Source organism: Chaetura pelagica, unplaced genomic scaffold, assembly GCF_000747805.2.
Source record: "Chaetura pelagica isolate M959 unplaced genomic scaffold, ChaPel_1.0 scaffold3, whole genome shotgun sequence".
NCBI classification, from domain to species: Eukaryota; Metazoa; Chordata; class Aves; order Apodiformes; family Apodidae; genus Chaetura; species Chaetura pelagica.
Genome location: NW_009952974.1, coordinates 8,394,441 through 8,421,119, shown reverse-complemented (window position 1 = coordinate 8,421,119; position 26,679 = coordinate 8,394,441). Strand labels below are relative to the sequence as shown.

Genomic DNA, 26,679 nt, shown 5'->3' with positions numbered 1-26,679 from the left:
TTTCCCTACCCCCTTTAATTCTGGAGTATTGGGGCAATAGTTGCCACTCAAGCCTCTGAGTTCCTCATTTGCTGTTGTCTTGTAAGATAAAAAAATTGTGACTCCTTTTAAAACCAAAAGCTTAGACCAAATTTTCCTCTTCTAAAACTAACTTTAGCACAATTCAGGCAATAAAATAAGATTCAGACTTTTAAATGTACTATGGTAATGGATGTTAAGAGAGAAGCTTAAAATAAACCAACCTCCCTTTGCTTTATCACCGGGCCATCATCTGTTTTGAAAAGGTCATTGCAGGAGACTGCCAAATGTGCATTAGCACTTCAAGGATGCAAGTAGAAAAGCAATGATTCAAACTGACTAAAAGACACATCTATCCAAAAAGACCAGGTTTGGAACTCTTTGCTGTAATGTATATAAACAGTTGATTTACCTTCATATAATTTTTTCTAAAATTGTTCAGATTGTTATTGTTTATGGTGCATTTAACTTAATTTAAATTAACACAGTGCAAGTGACTAAGTGAATTTTTTTAACCAGAGCTCCAAGACATCTCTACGTAAGCACATTAACTGAAATTCCATAGTTTTTCATCTTGCAAAAGAAGCACAGCCAAATGAAAACCTGTAAGAACATTTCTCCCTATTTACAGAATCGCTTAACCACTGAATATACAAAACCAGTGTGTTTAATATGGACTTAGATGCTGTTGTGAATAGAATCTATTTTTATGAGAATTGAGTATTTGAAGGTTCCCAGAAGAAACTCAGGCAAAGTGAGATGGAGTGAGATGGAGATTTCTGGAGTGAATTACTGCATAAATTCCAGTAAAAGATACATAAAGTCACTGAAATTGAGCTTGTGATATTTTCACAGCCTGCCCTGAGGGGTCTTTTTAAGGAGACCTACTGCTTACTTGGTATATAAGATCTAGTGCAAAAAGCCTATGGAATGCAAGCTGCCATGCTGTGTCTTGTGGAAAATGAGAATTAGGAACATTATCGCATTAACTTCCTTAAGTGTCCTAAATATCTGTTTAAACTGATCAGCAATAGTTCCACAAATCTATAGAAAAGCTGCCATAAAAAGGATGTACATCATTCTACTCCTGTGCATCCACATGCATAATCACACGCATCTATGCAAAATTTTTTTCTTTAATCTTAAAATTATCTTCTGGTATAATTAGTATGTTTCTATTTAACAGGCTCTTCAGATGAAATTATATGCTGCCTTTTAGGTCTGAGAGTCTTCCTCAGGAAAGCAGCTAGATTTAGAGGTACCTATTAAAACTTTATATGGCAATGGCTGAAACAAAAGTCCTTTTGTTGAAACCAAAGTTAAAAATTATACCAACAGCTCCATCTTTCCAGATCAGCTGCACTACTGCTCTTTCCCCTTCTGCCCTGTGTCTGACAGCACACAGTTGCCTCTTGCAACCTTCATCTTCCCTGTGCTACAGCTGTTCCCTCACTCCCCATTTCCTAGTGTGACAGAGAAGCCCAACAGGGCCCTGAACCAGAGAGAGGGCAGAAGGGACAGAGATTCCATGGTGATTTCTAGAATAAGAGTCACTTGTAGTCCAACAGTATTCAGGCAAAAATGTTGCTGGTATTGTGATGATACAAGATGAGAAGGAGTAATCCTGCAATGTGTAATTCTAGTGAATTAACTGTAAATATCTGCAAAATTTGGCTGAAAGTTTCATAACACAGACCTGTGTTTATGTAAATAAGGAAGGAATGTAAATAAGTAAGATATACATATGTAAATATGTAAATAAGTAAGAAATTATCTTTATGACATGTTTCCGTAAAAGCACAAAAGAGAAAAATTTAACTAATATTTTACTGCAGAACCATTACAAACGTGCACTCTCATTTTCGTTAACATGATTTTTCAAAAATTATTTTCTGAAGGAACAAGATACAGTTCTTGTGGTATCTCTCCAACAGCATCACCCTGAAAATGTTTTCCTCATTTTCCAATCTCTCAAACTCAACTATGAAATCTGAAGCACCAGTTGAACACTAAATAGTGCATACACTGTCCCAGCAACTATTCTAACAATCTACTTACATCTTAACTGAAGAGGCCCTAGTCAGTTAAAAGAAGTCAAAAATAGTCAAATCACGTTTCTGACACCAATGCAGCATGTTCAAAGCTCAGAGCAACACTGCAGAGATGCTCAAGCACAGTCTGAAGGATTGCAGTGTGCCTAAAGAATCACAAGTGTACTCAAGCTGTGCTGCACCAGGGATAATGTACTATGCGAACTTTCCAGGACAGACAGGCACATGAACACAAGTAGCCTGCTTCCAACGCCTAACTTACTTCCCTCAAGTATTTCTGCACAGCCCTGAATTGTGCAGGACACCAGAGAAGAGGAACCACTCTCATGTAAAAGGTACCACTTCTACACAGAAGCTTTTCAGAGCAGAATCATGCTGAGTTCAAGCTGTAAATACAAAGCTCATAAGGAATACTGAACAGGCAGATGATACTGAAAGTTCAAAATGCAAAATAAAGCAATGCATTACCATTTTTATCCATGGAATGGGGCTCAGACTGTTTCTTTCCAATATCAGCAAAAGATCTCACAATTGGGATCCTGTTGCTCAGCTTCTTCTGGTTCTGATGGTGATGCTGTTTCAGTAACGCCTCATGCACTCTGTGACGAACATCCTCATTGAGCTGCCCAGAACTCACCTGCTGGTCTAGAATCATATCTGAAATTACATACATAATAAGAGGGGAGAAAGTAAACATTTTTAAATTGCAATAATTAGAATTACTACCCTACAGTATTACAAATGAAGGGTATCCATTCCTTTAATGTGATAGAATTAAATGGTAATTTTTATCTAGAAGTGTTTCAGTTCTGGGAAAAAGAAAAAAAAAACAGAATGATACTATTAAAGTAAAAAAGTCAATCCCTCCAGAGAGATGCAGTTCCCAAAATAAGGTCACCTATGTAATTTTCAAGTAAGTCACTAAGCACTTCCACACAACGCATGTAAACCCGGAATTATGATGTGTATGAAGTGGCTGTCTTTTTTTCCAAATAAGCCCCAACCTAAAGGCTACAAAGGACTGGCATGCTGTGAGGAAACAACTTTTTCATTCTCTGTATACTTAACACAGGAGATCACAGTCTAGCTGTCTTTTTCTTATGATTATAATTACAATGCTTTCAGTACAAAGACATTTCAAAGACAATACAGGAAAATTTGCTGAATTATTTACAAATACTTAATAGGATCTCACTCTACTGCCTGATATATATGTTCCTGTAAGAGAATCATTACATGGAAGTACAAGTGAAACTTATCCCCTTCCTAAGAAATTAGACCCATAATTGCAGTTCACTGCCAGATAATATTCTTAGATACTCATATTTAAAGCTATTTGTAAATATGTCCATTATATATTTCAAATGGGAAAGAACTGTTGAGAATTTTGTTGAGGTTCTTTTTAATTATTAGTTTTGGAAATCTTGCTAGCAACAGCAGTAAAACTTAACCCAAAAAGAAAGGAAAAAAATCCATATAAAAGCAAATAAAACAGCCTTTAAGTACACACTGTCCTTGTAAATCCATGGGAAGAAATTGTACTGCACAAAAACAGTGATATAATAAGATGAGTCAAAAGCTTCTTCTACTGAAAATTCACACAGCTCAGGATTCTGTGCTGGAGTAGATTCATATCTACCAGTAAACTCAGTAGAAAAGCAAGCTGAGCAGAAAAAAATAAGAAGCAGATGCATCATCAGTAGCGACACAATTCAACAGGTCTTTGATAATTGACAAGAGCAAGACATAATAACAGAGATAATAAAAGGCATGAAATAATTATGCTGGTTAAAAGCAGAGTTTAATTGCTAACAGTCAACTATGCACTGTATATACATTTTAAAAACACAACAGTTTTTCTGAAGTTCTCAATATTACGTAACAAGCCAACGGGTCATAAACATAGGTGGTTTAAGAGCTGAAAACCAAATTATTAGCATCTTTCACTTACCCTGAAGTGGCTACACACAAATTTACATCTCACATACAAAAAGACAAGGTTAGGTCCACAGCTCAACAAAGCTGCAGACAGATGCAAGTGTAAGAGATGTTTCTGCATCTCACAATGAAGAGGTTTAGAACTGTGGTCATCACCCTGATTACAGAACAATGGAACTTCACTTGCATGATGTCATTCCTGGAATTACAATATTTCCATATTAAATATTACAATATATTAACTGCTGAGGATTATGTCAATATTCAAGATTATCTACTTGAGGAGGGAAAATGCCAGGGAAAAGAAAAGTCACATCCCTGTCCTCTTCCTTGTCTCCATCAGGACCTATCATTATGAGATTCCACTTCAGTTTCTTTCCAAGTTCTTCAAAATATCTCTTAAAAGCCCAACTCTCTGCAATGTCTGTGATAGCACTCTTGACTGCAAAGGTCAGTTTGGAAACGAGTAACACGGTTAAAGTCCAAGAGTAAAGGGTCAACAGGAGCATTTTAAACATTACATTTTCAAAACAGACTCTATTTTCTTAATACTGTAAGCAGATTCTATCCACTCCCACCAGCTGGGAAAGGACCTACTTTTCAAAGTCCATCATTTCACTCTTGTATGTAGAACACATGGCCATTTCTCCCAACTCCATATGACAGAGTAAAGAATATAGACCTTACATTTCACAGCACTGTATTTCAACTACGTTCTTGTGTAACAACAGAAACTCTCCAGGTTTCGTATGCTCAGCAACAAAGGTTGAGGGATTTTTTGTTTGTTTGAAGTAATTTTCCCCTTGAATGACCTTAGAAATTCTACATAGCTCCCTTCTAGCCAGAGACATAGCTTATCATTAGATTTTTCAAGGATGCTTCACAGCCATACTGAACTTTCAATAAGATGCAATGTGTGGAATATCCACCATCATAGTGTTTACCCATTCTATTAATTGCCCACACCACACCATTTCTGCTGACATCAGGACATTGAAATAGGATGGTTCCTCAGTAAGGAATTTTGATTCATATTGGAACCATAAAATAATTTTTTCAAGCTGCTAAAGACAGACATTCTTCCTGCCCTCATCATTTGAAAAGATTCAGAGAAACTTGGGGTTTCATATAATTTCAAGAATTGCATGAAATTCAGACTCAGTTACGATACATCACATACATAACATTAATTTTGTAAGTAAATATGAGCAATGCAAGTTCTTAAACAAGCTGTTGTACTACCTGAAATATAACTCCTCACCACCTACAAACAATTTACCCAGGCTGTCAGTTAGAATATCATGGGGGCAGACATTTCAAATCAGTTTAAATGCAGTGTGGCTCATGCAGTGTGGCCCAGCAAACTGCACCTGTCCCACATCTAGAGTCAGCAAGGATGCAAAAGCAAGTTGCCTGCTTCCACTCATTCTGAAGAGGTCTACTACACACTGCAGCTTTGTACAGAGAGATGCAGCCAGATCCATGTTGAGCCATCCCAGGTCCAAGCAAATGAGCAGTAAGAACACATTCAGGTGTGGCCACAGCTCATTCCCTGTTGCTCAGGGTTCACAGCATGCCCATCACCTCACAAACAATACCACAAAAAACTCCAAGGTAAAGCAGAATACCTGTATAGAAGGCATACTGTACTTGCACCAAAATAACTGTGAAGTAAAAACAAAAGCTGGAAGCTTTGGAAGCTGTGTACCTGGGCGCCTACTATCCTGACACAGGTTAGCACTGACAGTGTACAGCAGATGAAACTGAACTCAGAATATACCAGCAAAGTTGCTGGTATTTACACCTCTCAATCTTCCAAATTGTATAACTGTGCAGTTGCAGAACAAAATGAGAGATTAATAACCAAAAATAGAACACATGGGCTTTTGCGTGCGTCTTGACTGCAGTGACAGCTGACTACAAAACCTAATGTAAAAGCCAACGTTTGTTTGGTCTCTGGTTGTTTTCTTTCCCTGAAAGACATAGAAGAAAACACAAGCAAGCCTAAAGCAGTGCTTTATGGAAGGCATTCAGTTGAAATCATGTCCTTTACCTTAACCTGTCCCTAACAGGAACCCAAAAATACACTTCTCTACTGAGTTAGGTACTAAAAGCAATAGAAAACTAACAATTAGGATTCTTGGGCTGCATTTGTGAACCAGGACCCATTCACAGTGTTTACAATGGTGATTACAAACAAGTTAAGTTATCAAAGCCAGTGAATTTAGCTCCCTCATCCAAGGAGGCAGAGCATTCAGTGCACTGAGAGGTGGATTCTATTTCCATCTCTACCTGCAATTACTTTGTTCAACTTCTCAACTGAATTATTTGGAAAGGAAAAAAAAGAGTGAAAAATGTTTGCTTTTTAACATAACAACATGCAATTGTTCTGAAGAAGAGCATTTCACAAATTTTAAATAGTAGAGATAAGGCTAAAATTCCCACCTTGCAGCTGAGAGAGCAAGAACAGCTGTAAGTGAGAGCTATGCTAACATGCTACAGTGGATGCTACCAAAAGACAACTGGAGAAGTCATAAGACAATATATTTTGCATCTCTAAACAGAAGAAGAGCCATTTGTGTCTTTGGTTCTGTCTCTACACACAAAATGAAAGCTGATATTGACTTGTGCAATCTAAAAAAATTCCCAGATTTGTGGTTAACATGGGACAATACAAAACCAACAAAAAATGCCATGTTACGTAGAAGTTGGTGCGAGATTTACGGATTTGCCCTTGGACAAAGGAACAAAACCTGATAAAGGTTTCTCTGTAGAGGTAATTACCACATGCTGTAAATAAAGCAAACAAATGCAAAAACCGGGGTAAGGAAGAAAGCTGAACAACAGACAGGTGTAGGGTCAAACAGAGAAGCAGATTGCTCCCAGGCAACTCCACGCCTTGTTGCAGTGTTTGTAATAGAAGTTAAATTTACCATAAAAGCAGTGTCAGAAATGTAACACAACATGAGCTTCACAGCTGAAACAAAAGGCTCCAGTGAAATAAAATCTAAACTGCAGCCAGTTTAAATAGATCATTGTTATGGAGTACTAAAGCTTAAAGCAAACAAAGCCAAAATAAGAGTTGCTCAGATTGAAAGCTTAACATGATATTACCAAAATCAATAAAACTACACACTGGGGATGTAATGCCCTGAGTTGAGCACAGAGTCCAGTGACCTCAATCACAAGATTAAGCTGTTACACAGATGGAAAATCTGAGCGTGAGAAACAAAAAAAAGACTGCTTGGGAAAAAAACAGTCAATCTCTGGATTGGAAAGAATGGGAATATTTAAGATTTAATTTTAAAAATAAACCATTATTTCATTTAAAACATTTAAAATTAATGAGACTAATACTTTGAAACACATGCAAGTTGCCAAAGCACAACTGTGCAACACTGAAGCCACAGTTAGTATTTTACAAGGTTTGACATTTCTTCACAGTGCACACTGCACAACTACAAGAGAATCTGAGACCTGTGATTCATGTTGTAAAGAAAGTATTGTCATTAAAGGCTGGACCAAACAGTTTTTGAACCGAACAACAGAAAATGGCATCATATGTTTAGTAGAAGAACCTTTTGGGTTTATTCAGTGGTTGCAATCAAAAAAGCAGATGGTAATCTGAGAATCTACATGGTTTCAAAGGAACTAAATGAAAATACCAAAAGAGAACATTTTCATCTGCCAACTTGAACAACGCAGTGAAACTGCTCTCTAATGGTGCAGCCAGATTCTGGCAAATACCTCCTCAAGAGACAAGTTCCAAAATAAATTGTTTTGATTACATAGATTTTTCAGACTTCCTTTTAGCATATGTTCTATACAGAAGCGATCGATAAAATATTGCTACATCAAATGTTCAGAGGAATTCCTTGTGCATGGAGTGCTTGCTAATTGATACAGAAGCCACTGCAAAGATACATGAAAAAACAATTTCACATCTTTAAAACAGTAACAAAAAAAAATTATTTTTTAATTAAACAATGCATTTTTAAACAGAATAAAGCTCAGCAGAGGAACTGAGCCATTTTTAAGGGAAAAGTAAAATCCATCTTACAAAATTTAAGAACCGTTTGAGAAATTTCAGGGATGAAAATGCTGGTTTGCTGCATGGTGACAATGTAAATTAATCCCAGAAGTCTCTATTATACTAAGATGTTGCCTTTGAATTCAGCATCATAGGTACAAATAAGCTCTTTATGAACAAAGAAAACTGTGTGCCTGTCCAAAGAAACATATAGTCTTGTAGATCAAGTCATTTTTTAATAAGACAGTTGGAATGAGAAAGAATCTAATAAAGAATGGACATGCTGGAAGACAGGTTGATATAAAAATTCTCACCACATGACTGGTTCCAAAATATTTTTATGCAGAACTATCTGCGTTTCCATTAATAAAACACAAAATGTTCTGAAAGCCACGCAAACAGTATAAAAGATGTTTTTCATCTGTAGATTTTACCACAAGCCAAATAAGGTCTTAAAATATAGACTTTAATAAAAGAAATTTTCAAGGGCTAGGTGCTGATAGTTTAAAACTTTAGTGAAGTTTACAGACAGGAATTGTCTCAATTTAGCAAGCAAAATGAAGTATACTTTTTTTAAGGATAAGAAGACTGGCACTGCATTTCCAGAAATACAATTTCCAGATAGCAAGACATTACCAATCACTACACAAAACACGTTTCTCTCTAATAAAGTGTTATGGCAGGTAAAAGGGCATGTGCATAACTAGTTTATTTGTTCTCAAACATGATGCACTATAACAATGCAGTAAAATTATCAACAGATTGCATAAAAAAGCAAAACCAATTGTAATAAACTATGAATCAGAAGTGTAAGAGTAACACTTAAGACCACAAGGTATAATCTATTTTTGCAAATTCTCCTACACACAGTATACACAGTAGCAACAAATAATGCAACAAATGAAAAACACCCACATCTGCCGCAAAAACAGATACTTGTAAAGTGAAAATCGAACATGCTAATTCATCCTAAAGCCTCTTCTCAGAAGAAACAAGTTTTCCTAATCAACAAATCTAGATATCCCAGTAGCAGGACTTATTCCATAGAGCATTACAGTAACTCATCAAATTATCTATTGAAAGACAACTTACATCTCTGATGAGTTTCAAAACCAAATTTTTATTGAGAATGATCAAATCCTTGGACATTTTAACTAAACAAACAAACAAAATTACTACAACTAAAAAAAGGATTTTGCTGAATTTATGTATTTTGTGTTAATCCTTACTTTTTTTTACATATTTAAATGAAAAAATCCTGGAAGGGATCTCTTAGCTGACTACAGAAGTTGTGTGGTTTCTGGATTAAAAATGCAAAGCCCTAGCTTGAAAATTCTCATGTACTATTTATGAAAAAAAAACCAAAAAACCAACCCAATTAAAAAAATAATTTAAAAAACCAAACCACACAACCAGAATATCAACCAGATGATCTAACTACTTCCTGTTTTATTTTTTAACTAAATAAATAACAAAGCATCATATTGGTAAACATCTAGTTATCTGCTTTTTATTCTTCATGTTTATCTTTTATCATTATCAAGACAAATTTTGAATTTTTGATTCAGACCATGATTCATGGGAGAATCAGATCTTGGCACAGAGCAGAAACCCACACAAGTTTCTGCAGATTTGGACTAATAATATCTGGCAACAGAGTGACAGAAACAATTTGAAAAATATAAATGAAAAAAAAAAAAAAAAAAGCAGTTAGCACTACCTGAGCCATTTTTAATTGTACTGCTAAATATAGCCCACTGAACAATACCTGCCTTACCGCATAATGTAAATAACAAGCATAAATTTTATCTGGCCCTTACACAGACTTACATATCACCCATAAAGCAGTTTTATTTATAATCTTGAGTGCTATAACATTTTCTTCCTCTGTCTTTTGTACCTTTAGCTAAACTTAAGTTTTCTATTTTGATGCTTATTTTACATTTTGTGTTAGCATTCTTCTTTGTGCCTGTGACCAAGCAACAAAAAGGCCCCAAGAACCCCTCATGCATCACTTCTCTGTGCACATTACATCTGTTATAACATATTTAAACTTCAATTGAAGTCTGCAGTATCGGAGAATACCATAAATCTAATACAATATATTGTAAAATAGCAGTATTTGTATATTTTGTAAAAAACATCAAATGTATGATTTACAGATACAGAACTATTTTCAGAAATGTAATACACAGTAAAGTAGAAGCAAGGTAAAACTTCTAAGTAGATATAAGATAAGCAAGTATACTAGTCCAATAACCATCAAGAGGATGAGACTAGCCCTCACTAATCAAAAAATAGAAGATTAGAGACTCCAGGTTATAAAATAATAAAGCTCTTTACTCTGTGCTTTCTCTGCTGGAAGGGACAGAGATTTTTCAACAACAGGAGCAAGCACACAGCACCAGAAAATCTCTAGAACACATGAGCCACTGGGTAGGGTGTTATCATTCTAATTATGAGTTTTAAAGTCTAATGTAAATACACTTATACTATAATACATACATTTTCCCTATCTTGATAGACCTTATCTTCAGTACTTGTCTACTAACCAATTTATTTATAAATTATGTAATTCAAATTAGTTGTTATACTTGGGGAGGGAAATAAAAATGCCAGACCGTACTAAATGACTCCAGCACAGCCATGCAGCCTCTGTGGTTTTAGGACTCCTTGAGGCCATGCACTGCAAGTCTGTACCACACAGCCCCTAGGAACCTGTTTTAATACAGCAACAAATGCACTATCAAAGTCCCCTGGAGTAACTAGTTAAAACCTTTATAAGGAAACATCAGGAAAGCAGAAAATGGCATTCAGTCTCAATCTCACTGACACTTTTGGGAGACAAGACTCATCCACTATGTTGCCCCTTGCTTTCTACTTCTGCTGTTCTTAAAAGTTATAGAATTGCAACTGCCAAATACACTTTTATTGGAAAAAATGCATTAACTTTAGTTAATGCATCTTAACATTTCTGAAAAACTTACACCTAACATTATTGTTCTTGTTTTAATTCTCAAGTAATTTCATTCACTCTCATGCATTTCTAACTGGTTTGTTTTCATGTCACGTCATTATGTTGAATACTTCCCTATAATTTTTTAATTTTTTTTGAGCTGGATCATCTGCAATTAGCATAGCAGTAGATTCAGTTTGTGGAAGTTAGCACATGCATCATTCACAATGTGAGGTGGCACAGCAGGAGCAGAGAACATGCCAGTTCTGCTGAAATATTTCCAGACTGTCCTCTCTGCTTGATTTAAATTTTCTCTTTTACATAAACATTTATTCTGAAATAGAAAACTCTCAACAAAAAATATAAATAAAATATTTACCAGTTGTGTCAGACATTTGTTTCTGCTCTGATATATTAAGTGAAATATTTCCTAGTAGTTTCTAAACTGAACTGATTATTATGCAATAGCTTTCTTGTAAGCAAGTCTGTAAGTTTTTTATTTTTATTACTAATTTTTGCAATTAATAAATGCAACATCAATACATACCTGCAATTTCTTCTATGGAGTTAGCTCTCATGTCCAAAAGAACCGTGCCATTTAAGATACAGCTTCTCAGCTCAAACAAGCTATGCAGTGACAGTGTGGCAACATATGGTTTGCTCCACCTCTCTCCACCATCCTCTACATCTTCTTCAAACTTCAGCCACCTGTACAAACAACCAATTTTTTAACTCCACTGTGTGCAGGAATAACAAATAAATTACTTCCATGGACATTGAAAGATCACTGACCAACATGTCTTCAAGATTTCACTTAATTCTTTCTTGGAAGGAAATAAGAGAAATTTCCCCTCATCTGTGCCTTCCCATATAATGCTGTATTATACCATTTTTGAGACAAATTCTGATCACAGAGATTAAAAGAGGAGTGTATTGAGTAATTATATTGTACTTGGAGTAATTCTTTGACATACAATTATATTTCTATGATAGAACAACATGAAGTACGAAAAAGACAGAAGAATTTGTGGCAGAGAAAAAGAAAAGCTAGCTATACGTAACAGGAACACACAAGAGACCCTTCTCCCATTTAGTCTTCACTTCAGACTAACAGAACGGAGAGGAGACACTTCTCATTTGAAGGAAATATACTGACATTTTCGTACTTCACGGAATCTGCATCTATTGTCACCACCATAATCTTTTCACAAAAGACACTACTAAAAACTTTCTTAAAAGTTGTTACTGAGTTACTTAACTGCACTCAGCTACTGATAATGGCAGTAAAACTATGCCAAATTTAGGCTATTTTTCAGTTAAAAGTTCAGTCAATTAAAATTAAATTTCACAGGCACATACACGCAAACACAAGCCATGTATAAACACTTGTGCATGTTCTTTCAAGCCCCAATATATGGGCCTTACTGAGGCAAAACAGCTACGTGAATGACATGAAATAGCACCACTTTACAATTCTGTAACATCGTATCTCACTATTTTGAATTTCATTTGTGTCTTATGTTCAGTGTAAATCTGGAGAGATTTCAGTAACGCAAAAGGATACATGAAACTGGCACAACAGGATCAAGTCTTTTGTTACTAGCCAGCTGGATTAACTTGCACAACTTTTTGATTGTTTACTTACAAAAATGACACACTTAAAATGTTAAAAGAATACTAAACAAACAAAAACCCAGAAAAGTCTGTTGATACATGCAAAAGTGTTTTCAATTGAAGTTATTAAGTCTTTCAAGCATACACAGCTGCTGCTGTGAGGCCCCATGCAGCCTGCCAGCTTGGCAAGGTTTGAACAGCTGCAGCCACAGCACTATCTTCCTTCGCTCCACTCAAGAGCACTCAGCTATTTTATATGGATCAGGCAGCAGAGAAGTCAAGCAGAGCCTCACACCTTGACAGCACCTTCACACTTATTTCCAAACAGCAGGGAAGTGGAAAGCCTTAAGACCTCTAAATGTGAGCAATTTCAAGTTTTACCAAGCCTCACAGCCCAATAACAAACCCAGCTGTCCTATTTGGTTCCCAGACCAACTGCTCTGCTTCTACTTGTAAAATATGCCTGTGTACCAATAGTTTACATACTTTCCTTGTTTCAATATCTGTGTACCAGATTCTTCCCCTTCTGATGCCATCCTGCAAGCAACCACCAACTTCAGTGACCCACTCATCACCACCATATCTGCTCCCTTTCTGATGATTTCCATTTCTTCTAACTGTACGAGATGCCTCCTAATCAATGTCCCATTGATTACATAAACTATTTGCCTGCAACACCTTAGTGCCTTCAAAAGCACCAATTTCCTGTGTCTAGCCCCCTCCTCTTTGCATTTAAGCATTTTTCCCCTCCATTTCCCCCTGTATTGGCCATACCTCACTTTTGCCCATGAGACCTCCTCTCCAGACTTCTGTTCTCCACTGCAATCTCTCTTCTCCTCCCAGCCTATCTCCTTTACGTTTTCATTCTTCCACAAAAGTCACAAGGACACAACACAAACAAAAATTTGCTTCCAGAGCTTAACCATTAAACTGAATTTGCATATGCAAACAAGCTTTCCCAAATAGATTGTCAAAACTCTGTCCAAACAGAAATCAAACACAAATTAACACACCTCACTCACCCACTGCCTCCCTCCCCATTTGAAGCTATGGTTTGAAAACAACTCAGGAAGGTTATAGAGAAACATGTGAGAAGAAAAAAAAGTAATATTTTTTTTTATTATTTTGCAGTTGCACTTGGAACTCCATAAGAAGAGGCTGCTCCTGGCTTACACATGGTGCTCACATTTCCAAGTTAAAAATACATTAGACCTGTTTGTGGCCATAACATCACAAACATGGTGCATTAGTTGTCCTGCTTAAACTACTGTCTCCTAAAGCTCTGCAAAGTATCTACATTTTTATCTTCTCATACTTCTTTGTGCATGTTTTGTGCGTGTTTCTAATCTCTTTAGGAGTTTTGTAAGATTACGACTGTTGCACTTGGGTAATCCCAATTATTTCTGACATACTATCATCTTGGTTTATGCTGATTAAAAAAAAAAAAAAAAAAAAATTAAAAGTCATGCTACATAAATCCTAAACAATGATCCCAGCATAGATTCTTACATAGTATCATCAGAAACCTCATACTGTCATTACCTTCTGTTCATATAGATAATCTTCAACATTGCTTATCTGATTATAGTGCTGCGATCTGTCCCTGATATAACCTATTTTGAATATATTGACCAATCCTAAACAGACTTTAAATGAGCGACAAAAGACAAACATGTTTTTAGAAGTTTCATTATGACAGGTGACTGGACAGAGGCAGGCTCATGGACAAGAAAAGTATCAATCATGGAAACAGTTTTAATTAGAGCTTATGGTGTCAATCAGACATCAAAGCTTACAAACAAAAAAATTCATAGGAAACTATTGTTACTGCTCAAATAATCATACTTGCCATCATAATAATCTCCATCTGAGTTTCAATCAATTTGAATAACATAACTCTATGGGTTGCATCCAATTTCCTACTGTTACTAAAACTTCTGTGTTTAAACACATTACCATACATTGTTACTTAATGAGCCAACAGGCTAGTACATAAACGTAAATCATACCCAGCTGAGAGAATTCTACATTTGGAATAAAATTCTGTTACAATTTTAAAAAGCATTACATGAGGATACTCATCAAGGGAAAATTATGTTTATCACCTTTTATCTTTTCAGAAATATTCCTCTGCTATGTCAGATAATCCTTATTTAACATATCAAATGAGAAACAGCAGCAGAACACCTAAGCAACTCTCTAATTTTATGCATAGTCATTCAATTCCAAGTGTTCAAGTGGTTTTAAAAATCATACCTTTTTACAACCCTCTGAATTCATGTACAAGATTCAAGGACAGAAATGGCTTGAAATTAAAATTCAGGCACAGCTCCCAAGTTTGCCAGTTTTCTCAGAGAAAAATACATATTTTAATATATTTATGGTTGATAAAGAAAAGCCTTTCATAATTTCCCAGAAAACACCACCAATCCCACTAGCATAATGAGCTCATACGTCACTTGTATCCCACATGCCCGGAATATATTTATAGCTCTCTTAGTTGTGTGGTTCTCTTTTACTGGTAAAGACTAGCAAAGGTATTTCAATGCCACAGTTCAGTTCCTCTAATAGAGCCATAGAATGCCAGGTTGGAAGGGACCTCAAGGATCATCTGGTCCAACCTTTCTAGGTACTACTATAGTTCATATGAGATGGCTAATAACATCCTTGCTGGAACAAGGTTGCTTACAGTTTACTGCTTCCTTGTTAGGAAAGGAGGAGTAGGCGCTGACCTCTTCTCTCTGATGACCAATGACAGGACCCAAGAGAATGGTAGGAAGATGTGCAGGGGGAGGTTTAGGTTGGATATTGGGAAGAGATTCTTCATCCAGAAGGTGGTGGAGCACTGAAATAGGCTCCCCAGAGAAGCAGTAATGGCACTGAACCTGACAATATTCAAGAAACACTTGGACAATGCCCTCAGGGACAGGGTTGTCTTGTTCTGGGGCGTGAGTTGGACTTGGTGATCCAGGCTGTCCAAGGAGGTGGTTGAGCCACCATCCCTGGAGACATCTAAAAAGACAGATGTGGTGCTGTGGGACAGGGTTTTAGCGGTGGATGTGGCAGAATTATGGTAGTGGTTGGACTTGATGATCTTGGAAGGTCTTTTCCAACCAGAACGACACTATGACACCACGTCAAAACAAGCCAACAGGAGCTTCAGTGAGGTGTGTCACTACTGGAAATATTACTCAGATGCATATGTATACACATACATATGTCACATCTTCTGCCCTGTTTTTCAAGAGTCCATAAAAGAGTACATACACTTAGTTGTAGACTCACAACATATTGGTGCAGAATATGAAGCAGCTGAGTTGGACATGATCTCTTTTATAGTCTGTTATGTCTCCAGCAGAGAGCTGGAGTATGTATTTACTTACAGCCTGCTCAAGAGTGAGTTATTAATGTAATCCTACAAACTGCATACATTTTCACACCAGCTTTTGCCTGCCTACACTGATTAGAATCATAGAGTAACAGAATCACAGAATGGTTAAGTTTGGAAGGGACCTTAGAGACCATCAGGATCCAACCTACGAGCAGGGACACCTCACACTAGACCAGGCAGCACAAGGCTTCATTCAACCTGGCCTTAAACATATCCAGGGAGAAGACATCGACAACATCCGTAGGCAACCTATTCCAGCACCTTCCTACCCTCATGGTGAAGAATTTCTTCCTGATATCTAACCTAAATCTCCCTTCTTTCAGTTTAAAACAATTACTCCTTGTCCCATCATTACCCTCTGTGATGAAAAGCCCCTCCCTAGCTTTCCTGTAGCCCCTTCAGATACTGAGGCCACTATAAGGTCTCCCACGAGCCTTCTCTTCTCCAGGCTAAACAGCCTCAACTCTCTCGGCTTCTCTTTGTAGCAGAGGTGCTCCAGACCTCTTGATCACTGTTATGGCCCTTCTCTGGACCCTCTCCAACACATCTACACCAAGAAAGATTCTACCAGATTAGAAAATCAACCAAGGTGAATAAGAATGTTTGAAACAAAACAGAAGTGACAAACTTAAGTTTTTTTGTGGTCTAATCTCTTCGGAAGAAATTTTTGATCCAGGGGATCTACTCCATCAGAATCAACCCAACCCTTCTGTGCATGCAGAGCTTGGTGAAATGGAGAATCACTTAGTGCCATCACTCTCATTAAATGCAATTAATGACAGAGTCTTCCTTCCTCTGTATGGCTTGCATTGAAATTCATGTACCTGGAACTAAAAGCCAGATAGTAAAATTTACTAATATTTCCAAAAGCATTTTCCACACAAACGGAAAACATATCATAAGGCTGGAGAAGCAACAAACTCAGGCTGTATTCTCTCCATATGATGTTTTTAATCAAATCAGTATTTCCTAAGCCTTGAATCAACCACCATTATTGAAAATGATCCATTACATGAGTTTGTAAGAACATGATTTTGCATATTAAATGCCATCCCATTTCTATCCTACTCAAAGCCACCTTGTTTTTCGTGCATATCCTTACATATTTCTACAGTAACTATACCTCCTAATTTCTTATCAGCAAGTTTCATTACTATAATCCTATTTTTTGGCATTTAATAATAAAGCCATTTAGTATGACTAATTCTTCAGCAGTTCATTGTCACTACCTTCTACAGTAACAGTTTAATCTTTCAGCATGACCTGCTGCACCTCTTCAATTAGTTCCTTACCCACTGATGTAATTTTACACTTGAACAGAGCTTAAGTCATTAATTTCCACTGCTGTATCATATCAAAAGAGAGATTCATTGTTTCTTCTTTGTCAGGAAAGCAAAAATCAGTTATCTGATTAAATATCATTAAGTTAGTCTGACATGATACACCATTGTATTGCATTTTATTAATTTTCCACTTAGCTCAAAGTCTATAATTATTCTTTCTTTCCAATATTGTTCTAAGCTTTGCACAGCTCTGAAATCTGACTATTAGGCCTCTGATTTGACCATTTTTATCCTTATTGAATACTCTTGCTGTGTTTGCTACAGTACAATGACCCATCTGATGGATTCACAGAAAACATGAAATGTATATTCTTTCAGCTCTCTATGATGGAAATAATTGCACCTTTTTATTTGTACAGATAAAGCACTTTGACACTTGCCTTCATTTTTAATTCGGTCATTTCACTGGCAACACCTTCTTTTCTAACAGCCAGCCACCCAATACCAAATGCTGTCTGGAATTTTTTTATCCAAAACTGAAGAAGATCTACTTGAGAGAGTCCAAAGGAGGGCTACAATGTTGATTAAGGCACTGAAACACCTGCCTTATGAGGAAAGGCTAAGAGACCTGGGGCTTTTCAGTCTGGAGTGGAGAAGACTGAAGGGGGACCTAATTAATGTCTATAAATACATGAGGGCTGGGCATCAAGAAGGCAGGGACAACCTCTTTTCACTTGTGCCCTGTGACAGGACAAGGGGCAATGGACTCAAACTCAAGCACAGGAGTGCTCAACATAAGGAAGAATTTCTTTACTGTGAGGGTTACAGAGCACTGGAACAGGCTCCACAGAGAGGTTGTGGACTCCTCTGGAGACTTCCAAGACCTGTCTGGGTGCCTTTCTGAGTGATCTGCCCTAGGTTTTTTTGTCCTGCTCTGGCAGGAGGGTTGGACTCCATGATCTTCAGAGGTCCCTTCCAACCCCTAAATATTCTGTCATTCTGTGAAGAACATTTGTCTTGATCAGTTCTTCCTGCATGGCAGACACACTCCTTCTTTGTGTTTATCTTATTTCTAAAGCTAAAGAAATTGTTACTATTAGCTAATAATATTACTATTAGCTATTACTACTAGCTATTTTCTGATCTCCAAAAATACAGGCTGCTTTACCCGTCCTTTTTCAACAACCTCATTTTTTTTCTATTAACCTTTTTCATTTTTTAGTTTCCAAATGACAACTGGAAAGGTTGTACATACAGACAATACAATCTAAATAGAAATGTCTTTATTTCACCATTTCCTTTCAAATTCTATCTTGATTAAGTTTTATGTTAAGAAAAATTGTTATAACTTTTTGGAAACACAATTCTTCAATTATTTGCAAAGGGGTTTTTTTAGCTGAACTCAAGAAACTGCTATTTTCCCACTTAGTAACATAAGCCATGGTGTTTCTTATTTTAATCACAATAGAAGCTGATACCCTTTATAGAAGAGGTCCTTTATATTCCTAATCATAGAATGCCAGGTTGGAAGAGACCTCAAGGACCACCTGGTCCAACCTTTCTAGGTACTACTATAACTTATATGAGATGGCTCAGCACCTTGTCAAGCTGAGACTTAAAACTGTCCAATGTGGGTGAATCTAACACTTCCCTTGGGAGACTATTCCAATTCACACTGCCCTCACAGTGAAAAATTTATCTCATGTCCAGACAGAATCTCCCCAAGAGCAACTTTTGCCCGTTACCCTTGTCTTTTCCATGTGACCCCTTGTAAATAGAGAGTCTCCATCTTCTTGGTAGCCACCCTTTAAGTACTGGAACATGGTAATAAGGTCTACCATAAGCCTGCTTTTCTCAAGGCAATCAGTGTGAGAACACTGCAGATTATTAACTTGATTAGATTTTATCTCTCTGAATATTAATAAGATTATTTAGAAACACTACTACATTAATTTTGCAGCACAATCCCCATATGAGAATCTTCTACATGTTAGGATCTGTATTTAGCATCTGCCTATGCCTTATACGGACACATAAGGGAAAGAAAGGTCACAGAAAATTCTGTGGCCCTCTGGGAAAGCAGGAATTAAACGGAAAGCTAACAGCCATATTCATGTCAAATAGCTCACATACATAGTTCCCCACAAAATTCTTTCAGAAATTCAACAATTTGTAACCCACTGCCACCAAAGATGTGGTCCACAGACTTCTGGGCACCACTGAGGAACACTGTCAACAAATACTGGCATGAAAACAACAGGAATAAGGTTCTAAATAAATTTTAAAAAAGGAAGCAAGGATAGCTGGGAAATGTGAAGTCTTAATAAAACTAAGCAAGCCATATCCCATTTGTGTGCTTAAGTCAACAAACATGCAAAAAAAAATTCTGTTCCAATATTAATCTTTTTCAGCAAAAATGCAATCTAAACAGTCTTTTCAGAAACTAAACAATCCAACACTGAATACGCCCAGTCTCAAAATCAACTGTTCATTGATAGTCAAAATATGTAAAAATTACTGGTCCAAAAGTAATGTCATTCTTTCCTTTAATGATTTCATAAAGGTAATTTTATCAGTGTCTTGATGATTCAGAAGTTTGAACATTTCTTAAAATTATAATCTAAAATATTAACAAAACAATCATTTTAAATTTAGATATATGATTACTTTGATTGCTTTCCTTGATATTCATTCTGACCTATATTTCCTAAATCCAGATGAAAACATTTGGCTCTGGGAAACAACAAATGCTGTAGCAGTACTAGCAGTCTGAGGATTAAAATTACGGTTTTGTTTTAATCCTCATATCCAAAATCTGTTCCTGAACTTGCCACAGCTTTAAAATCATTCCTCACCACATCCACAACCCATAGCTACAGATAATTTTTTAAAACTCATTAAAGCACTCACCTTGCTGTCTCCCTCCACTCTGCATCCTCTCCTTCACGCCAACAAATTTCATCAAGCTCAGTAAAAAGATCATGAGGAATGTGTTCCTCGTCATCATCTTCAGTTCCAAGAATAAACTGCACCCTTTGTGATGGGGTGTCTGGGGAAAAATAAAAATATCAAGTCCACAACAGCTTTTTTTATTTTGCCCTGAGCAAGCAAATACCTGATGTTTCATGAGTTTATTCAGATTCTTCCACGCACATTGCTGCCACAGAGAAAACATTATTATAGATACACTGTAAGAACATTTGTACACAAACACCTACAGATTGAGACCTTGATTTACTGCAGTTGTCTAGTCTACTAATTAAACAAACTCATCTAAAGACAGTATGTGATGTACAGAAGTAGTGACTCTTGGAAGCTGGAATCATAACATACAGAAGAAAGGCAGCACAGAGAGCAGCTTAGATAGAGCTGATAAAACTCTTCTACTCCAGTGTTAAAAAAACTACTCTTCCACATCATAGGTCTAAATCTACAGATCTAGCTCAGCTCACAAAGCTGCCATACTAGATGTGCATTCTTTGTATCACCTAGCAAGAGCAAGAAACCAAAAGAACCTCTCTAACATCAATATACAACTGAGAACTTCAAAAAGGTTACATACTATCTGCACCTACCATGCCCTGCACCTTCGTAATCTATTTCTACGTGGTTACACTATTCTATGTGAACAAGTAGTTTATCTGTCCCCACTTCCCCATTTTATTCTTCCAGTCTCTGTCTTCCCTTTACGTTCCTATTACGTAAAACCATTTTCTTCATAACCTTTTAATGCAGACCACTAAACATATTATGGACATGTACTGTTGTTTCTTCATATAATGCAGAAAATTTCCAGGACTCATAGAATACCTTAATGTACGTGGTAAAAAAAAAAATAAATCCTATTTTCTTATTTGAAGGCAAATCTCAAATTAAAAAATGTGGATTAAACTCAAGTCTCTAGAAATAGTTATTTTTCCTGCTAATGTATTATAGATTTCTGAGAGAAATCAAGAGCGAGCAGGGAGGGGCCAGGCTGTCAGTTGACCGAAAAATTAATCATCCAGCAGAACAGCTCAGCAATTCCTTGAACATTGTCTAAATGAAGTTCTGTTCTACAGCCATATTTGAAAGACAAGCTACACTATTTCCCATGCAGCAGTAAAAAGCATTACTGCACAGGATCCTCAAGCTCCCTGAATCTTGGAAAAACTGAGATTATAGCATTCATTGAATGCTAGTTAAAGAGCAAATACAGCACTGATCAAAATAATTAAACAGGCCACTGATACAGGAGATTAAATTCATCAGTAAAGATACCTTTTATCAGTGGAACACTTACAATATACGACAGTTTTCACTTGCGGTGAAGCTGCTTAAACAGAATATAAAGATGTAGTATGGTCAAGCATATTTAATCCTTCACAAAGCACAGAAATGAAACCCAGAAGAAATACAGGAGACAAGGGAGAGAAAGATGGGCTCAGATACTGTTAAGCTTTAGAAAATGGAACAGCAGAAGGACAGCTAAGGGGACAGAAATTACTTTTGGTGAATCATTAAAGAACAGGCAAAATGTACTTCGATTAACCCTTTCTTTTATTACTCTTCTCTCCCACTGTTTAGTCCTTTTTGTAAGACCCTTTCAACCTCTATTCTAGACCTCCCTGCAGCCTCTACCTACCCACTTTAAAAAAAATTCTTTATGTTCCTCATATCCACATGTTGGTACCTTCCAGAGAAGGATAAAGTGCAAACATCAAAATTAAATCTGAGACTAGAAAGTACATTCTGGTCAAGCCGTGTGCAATTTGCTAATACTATTAACCAGAAGGAAAAAATTCAATGAGATACAAACTTGCTAAGGACACATGCATGTAACTACTGACAGAATACGGAAAACAACCTACTCTGGGAGAGAGCTGGACTGCAGTGAGAATCTGAGAATAAGCATGGCCAAGAACCTCCTGTACTCTTGATAAAATCAGCACTAGAACTGATTTACAGCAACAATTACCATTAAGTAATAAATGAGTCGTGTTGTACAGTAGAGCTGCAGTTTTATGGCAGTTATGATACTCATTCTAATAAACACTTCCAGGGTGGGAAGGAAAGCAGAGGATCAGAAATCCCTTGAAGTCCAGTGAGTAGTAACAAGGAAACACCTTACTGCTCTGATTTGCTCTTGCTGGGTCTTCTGTGTAACATAAAACTACTTGACTGACAACAGCGAAAAATCTATATAAATGACAAAATATGCACTAAATTCTTCTTCCTTAACACAACAGTAATATAAGCTGCTAGATTGTGGCTATATATCACTTTGCTGCTGTACTTTGTATTGGTATATGAAACTTGCAAGCCATAGAGTGATTTTCAGATACCAGGAAAACTGAAAAGAAGTTGTTCTTGTTTGCTATATAGTACAACAATTTTATTTCAAGAGAACTGAGCAATAAGAACACAATAAAACTTTTTTTTTTTTAAATCAGATCTGTTTTTTCTACTTACAAAACTGAGTTATAACAGGATTACTCATGTGAGCAATGCCAGATGGATTTGTCTGCTATTTGCAAGTAATAAATACCAAATATGTCATTGGTGTGTTATATGGAAAATGAGTAATCTGTGATTCAAACACAGTATGAAAGAATACTTCAGTTGCTGATTGTCAAACTGTGATAACTTAATCCTCAATGTAGAAGCATAATATTTGCAAACTAGGACAGTAGATTTCTTTTTAAGTCTAAGAAAACAGAAATTAGTTTGAATATTACCTATATCTATCTTCAAGTACTATAGCCAACATAAAAAAAAATAATCCTTCATATTATTCTTGCTATTTCTAAAAAGTAATGAAAGTAATCTAGATTAACTAAACAAAAATTAAATGAATGGGACTAATTGTTACATTAGTATTCTATCACTGCATTTGTTTTATACCAGACCACAGATATACTAGAAGCAACATAAATTTAAAGTTCAACACTAAGCAGCTGATGATTCTCCCAAAAAAATGGCTCATTGCCAGACCAGGAAATCCTCCAGGACCTACTGGGCCTGGGCATAAAGTCTGGTACACGACAGGAGCACAAGTACCATCAACAACCACCCATGTACAGGTCATGAGCCACCTCAGTCAGGAGAGGCTGAAGCAGATCTCTGCTGTGGCTCCACCAGCCCATGGGAGCCTCCTGCCAGACTCAGCATTACTCTGGGGTTTCTTCGTGCTTGAGGCTCATGCCATCCAGGTAGCACTCAGACATCTGAACTACCTCTGGTACCTCAAATTCATCTCCTACATAGAAAACCTAAATATTCCAGGTTTAACAATCTGTGTCTCTCCACTACACTGTTAATAGGGTAAAAATTAAGACCTGGTGGATACACTATTGTCAAAAGCAGCAATTCACACTGGGATTCAGTGCTGCATAAAGGAAGTAACCATGCAGCAACCCAATACACTGCTCACTATTACGACTCTTTGCAAAGTCAAGACAAAAAGTAAGATATTAGCACCGACATGCCAAAACAGCAGAACTGAAAGCCAGAACTGCTAATAAACTTATACCCAGAGGATAACAGAAAGAGCTGCTCCCTGGAACAGCACCAAGTGCAGGCAGGGGAAACAATGGCCTACATCACTATCCCACCTTTCAAAACATGTAGGAGAGAGCCATAACTGGCATTCCCCTCATTTAAACAATGTCCAAGTACAAACACAATTCTGGGCCAGGAGCACTCCCTCTTGCCTCCAGAAACAAGGTTAAATCAAGAACTGGGATAAGAGAGCAGGATTACTCTTGGTCCCTCCATTTCAATTCAACCCAGCATATAACCTGCTGCACTGCACCATTCTGAGTGACCCACACTTCTTCCTCAAGAAGTGCCAGGATTTCTTGAAACCAACTGCCCCGCCATCAGGAAGAACTGCAGACAATCTGCCCAAGTCACATCACAAGCAGAAACACAGCCTTGGGTGCATATAACGTGTATTCCAAATTCTGTACTCTGCTCTTGATAAACTCTAGAAAGAGTGCAAAAATGTATTTCTAGTAATACTCTACTGGCTCAATTGTCAGAACAGGTATCTATATTTCTAAGTGAGTAAAGAATCTGCATTTAAGGTTAGTATTAGAAGGCTAATGTTTCTTACTGGGGTCAATAGAAGTAGGGGTGAAAAATTACTTCTTCTACATTAGAAAACATGCTAAACACTAAAATAAAATGTACATGAAAAAGTTTATGTAAGATATTAAAAAGCATAACAAAGATTTATCCATGCCTCATGCTCTTGTACAGTCACGTTAAAGTTAGTATTAAATATACTGTGATAGGGTTTTTTTGATTGCACAGGATGGGCTGCAGACAGTTGACATCCATAACAACTCCTTTCAAACAAAGGGAAAATGGTCTGAAAAATTCAAAGGATCACAGAAAAGACCATTTCACATACAGACAAACCTGCTTGTGCTCACTAAGGAAGTGGTGGATGGGGACTCCCCCTAACTCCCTCCTGTGAAGACTGCACTTTGCCCTATAGCTCAGCTATCAGTAAAGGCAGGGATCACAAATTATTTTATTTTTTGCAATATTTTCTAATTAAAGTTACATTACTAATTACAAATAAAATAGTAAACAGCCATAAAACTGGATATCTTTTCACAGACCCAAGAAACCATGTGTTAGGTTGGGAAAAAGCATTCCCTTGCTTGCTCCTCTGGCACTTTATTTCTTTATGTATAACCTCGGTTTCAGTAAGGACTCAATTTTCTTCACATTAATGGTTTCTATCACCTCAGGGCTATGGCAAATAATCTTATCTAATAATTTATCTAATCTGACAATATGGACAATTCCTAAGCTTCAATTCTCTTATTTTTGCTAGTTTCTTAAAACTGCAGTTACAATACATTACTTTAATCCAGATTTGCTTTAATCCATTCCACAGCTGCCCAGAGATTCAAATTTCCAAGTTCATTCTTCAGCAAGCAAAGCATACAGTTAAGGGTAGAATTCTCATAATAGCCATACTCCTTACAAATAACTGAATTTGCCCCATGAATAAACCTTTGAAATCTGAAGTTAGCTACCAAATATAGTCTGTTGAGTTATTTCTATATGCTTACTTTGAGACCCCCTAGTAACCAAGAGACCCTTTGCAATTCATTTTTCACTTGCATTACCTTGCATTAGCCTTTCCCAAACCCTGCATACAGTCCTCTTTTAGGCTTACCTCCAGAGCTACTCAGCTTCCCTTGCCACATCCAATACCATGAATTACAAATTTAAGCCTCTTTAGAGCTAGAGATTATTAAAGACAATTTTCTTAAAAGAATAAACCATACCTAGCACAAGCTCCAAGTGTCTAGTCCTAGAAGACAGCATAGGAGGCTGAAATTAAGCCAACGAGCAGTCCTCACAGCTGTGTTCACTCTCACAAAAAATCTGTCCTTAAAGACACGCAGCTGGGAGCTGGAGTCCCATTCCACCCCATTTCAAAACAGAAGTATCTTTGCCTTTTAAGTGTGAGTACAAGAGAGCTGTTTCACTGACTGCAGGCAAAAAACAAACATCAAAAAAACACTTAAAATTGCCACTAAAATCCACTTGCATACCAAGCAAGTGCAACCCTACGATCAAAAAGGAAATCTGCACCAGACCTTCAGTGCCACCGTGACCCAGATGGAGCAGTCCCAGCCGGCTTGTGGCCCTGCATCCCACTGGGGCTGGCACCCCTCACTTGCCCAGCAAACAGAACCAAGGAGCTGCTCTAGGATAGGAACAGCTTTTGTGCAAAACTAGATTTAATTCGCAGGGCAAATATAACTCACAGAGCAACCACAATACTTGCCCCACAGGAAAAGCTGTGGAGGAGGAAAGCTTAAACCAGGCATGAGACTGGGGCCTTAATTACAACAGCATTTCAGTTGGGAATGGTGAACCTCTTCAATAAAGCAAAAAGCATTAATGCATTTTTAACTAGAGTGGATAACTTCACTGGATTTCTCCTTTTCTTCCAAAAAAATGAGGCAAGATGGTGGAAAGCTAGATCTTTAAACCACTTATTTTTATTATCCACTAATTTTTACTACCCAAAAAAGCCCCTACATGAGCAAGCATGTAATCTGCAGCCTATGCCATTCAAAAAGCACATCCTTACAGCAAAATGGAAATATCTTGTACAACTTCATCTCATCAAGAGGCTACAGACAAACTGTGAAAATCAGGTGTGGGAAAAACAACAACAAAACTTGAGTAACTGAACTGTGTCCCCAAAAGACAGGACTCTATTCCTTTTTATTTCACTAACTACATATTCATACTTTCCTACAATCTCTGCATCTCCACACAGAGAACACAAGTTATTTTTGAAAACTGACAGTAGGAGATTATTAAAAAAAAAAAAAAAAGCTTCTGAGCTTCCATCAGAATATTATTTTTAAAAAAATCTCTTC

General features: G+C 36.9%; 1 protein-coding gene across 2 annotated transcripts in view; it reads right to left on the bottom strand.

The window, feature by feature from the left end:
* SLC4A10 (solute carrier family 4, sodium bicarbonate transporter, member 10) overlaps positions 1 to 26,679 on the bottom strand; it is a 117,238-nt gene that overhangs the window by 51,383 nt on the left and 39,176 nt on the right. For both annotated transcript variants that reach the window (XM_009996091.1, XM_009996092.1), the window contains exons 4-6: positions 20,192 to 20,330; positions 11,541 to 11,701; positions 2,538 to 2,726 (exon numbers count right to left, since the gene is read on the bottom strand). In XM_009996091.1, coding sequence (XP_009994393.1) covers positions 2,538 to 2,726; positions 11,541 to 11,701; positions 20,192 to 20,330 — 489 coding nt within the window. The remainder of the gene's footprint in view (positions 1 to 2,537; positions 2,727 to 11,540; positions 11,702 to 20,191; positions 20,331 to 26,679) is intronic.